General features: G+C 43.9%; 1 protein-coding gene across 1 annotated transcript in view; it reads right to left on the reverse strand.

The window, feature by feature from the left end:
- HELRODRAFT_194928 (hypothetical protein) overlaps positions 1–966 on the reverse strand; it is a gene marked incomplete at its 5' end in the record, with an annotated part of 33373 nt that overhangs the window by 11607 nt on the left and 20800 nt on the right. Inside the window, one exon of the mRNA XM_009013225.1 lies at positions 497–622. Coding sequence (XP_009011473.1) covers positions 497–622 — 126 coding nt within the window. The remainder of the gene's footprint in view (positions 1–496; positions 623–966) is intronic.

Raw genomic sequence — 966 nt, forward strand, 5'->3', positions numbered from 1 at the left:
GTCGAATCTGTGAGGGCTCTATCAGGGCCTTGTATCTGATTGTGGGATGGTGATGATGAGGAAGAAGAGGAAGAAGAGGAAGATGATGAGTAGGAGGAAGATGGTGATGAGGAGGAAGATGATGATGATGAGTAGGTGGAAGATGGTGACGACAACTACAACCAACCAACCAGCCAGCCAGCCAACCTACCTATCATCAATTTTCTTGGCCCTGCTAATGAGCTGATCACTCATGAAATGTTTCTTGTCCTTGAACTTCTGACCTGCGTCCTTCAGGGCGGTCACCCTCTCTTGTCTTCTGGTTATCTCTTCTTCCAGAGCCTGTTACAAGATGCGTGCACCGTTCAATCATTCATTTTTTCATTCATCCATTCATATATTCGTTCATTCACGTATTCATTCATTCATTCATTCATTCATTCATTCATTCATTCATTCATTCATTCATTCATTCATTCATCCATTCATTCATCCATTCATTCATTCATTCATCCACCTGATGCTTCTTCAGTAGGTTCTGGACACTGATGACATCTTTGCCGTGGTCCTCCGACGACAGCTGGCCTTCAACTTCGTCCATCCAGCCATCCATCTCGTCACACTGGCGTTTGAAACCTAGAGCCTGGTAGAGGTTTTCATGATGGCGACGATGACGACGACGATGATGATGATTACGATAAATATTCAACTAAAATTCGCTATTTGGTTTCGGTTCCAGCCATTTTTAAAGTCCGATTAACCGAATGGCACAACTCCCTTTGGAACTACAACCACCTTGCAATCCGGAAGAATAATTGCTTATTATTATTAGTAGCGAAAAAATGTACGTACCCATCATAGCTGTTAAAACATCTGAGCTTGAGTAAGAGACTGGATATTATCTCCATCCATCCATCCATCCATCCATCCATCCATCCATCCATCCATCCACCCACCCACCCACCCACCCACCCATCCATCCATCCA

The sequence above is a fragment of the Helobdella robusta genome, assembly GCF_000326865.2.
Source record: "Helobdella robusta unplaced genomic scaffold HELROscaffold_113, whole genome shotgun sequence".
In the NCBI taxonomy this organism is placed as follows: Eukaryota; Metazoa; Annelida; class Clitellata; order Rhynchobdellida; family Glossiphoniidae; genus Helobdella; species Helobdella robusta.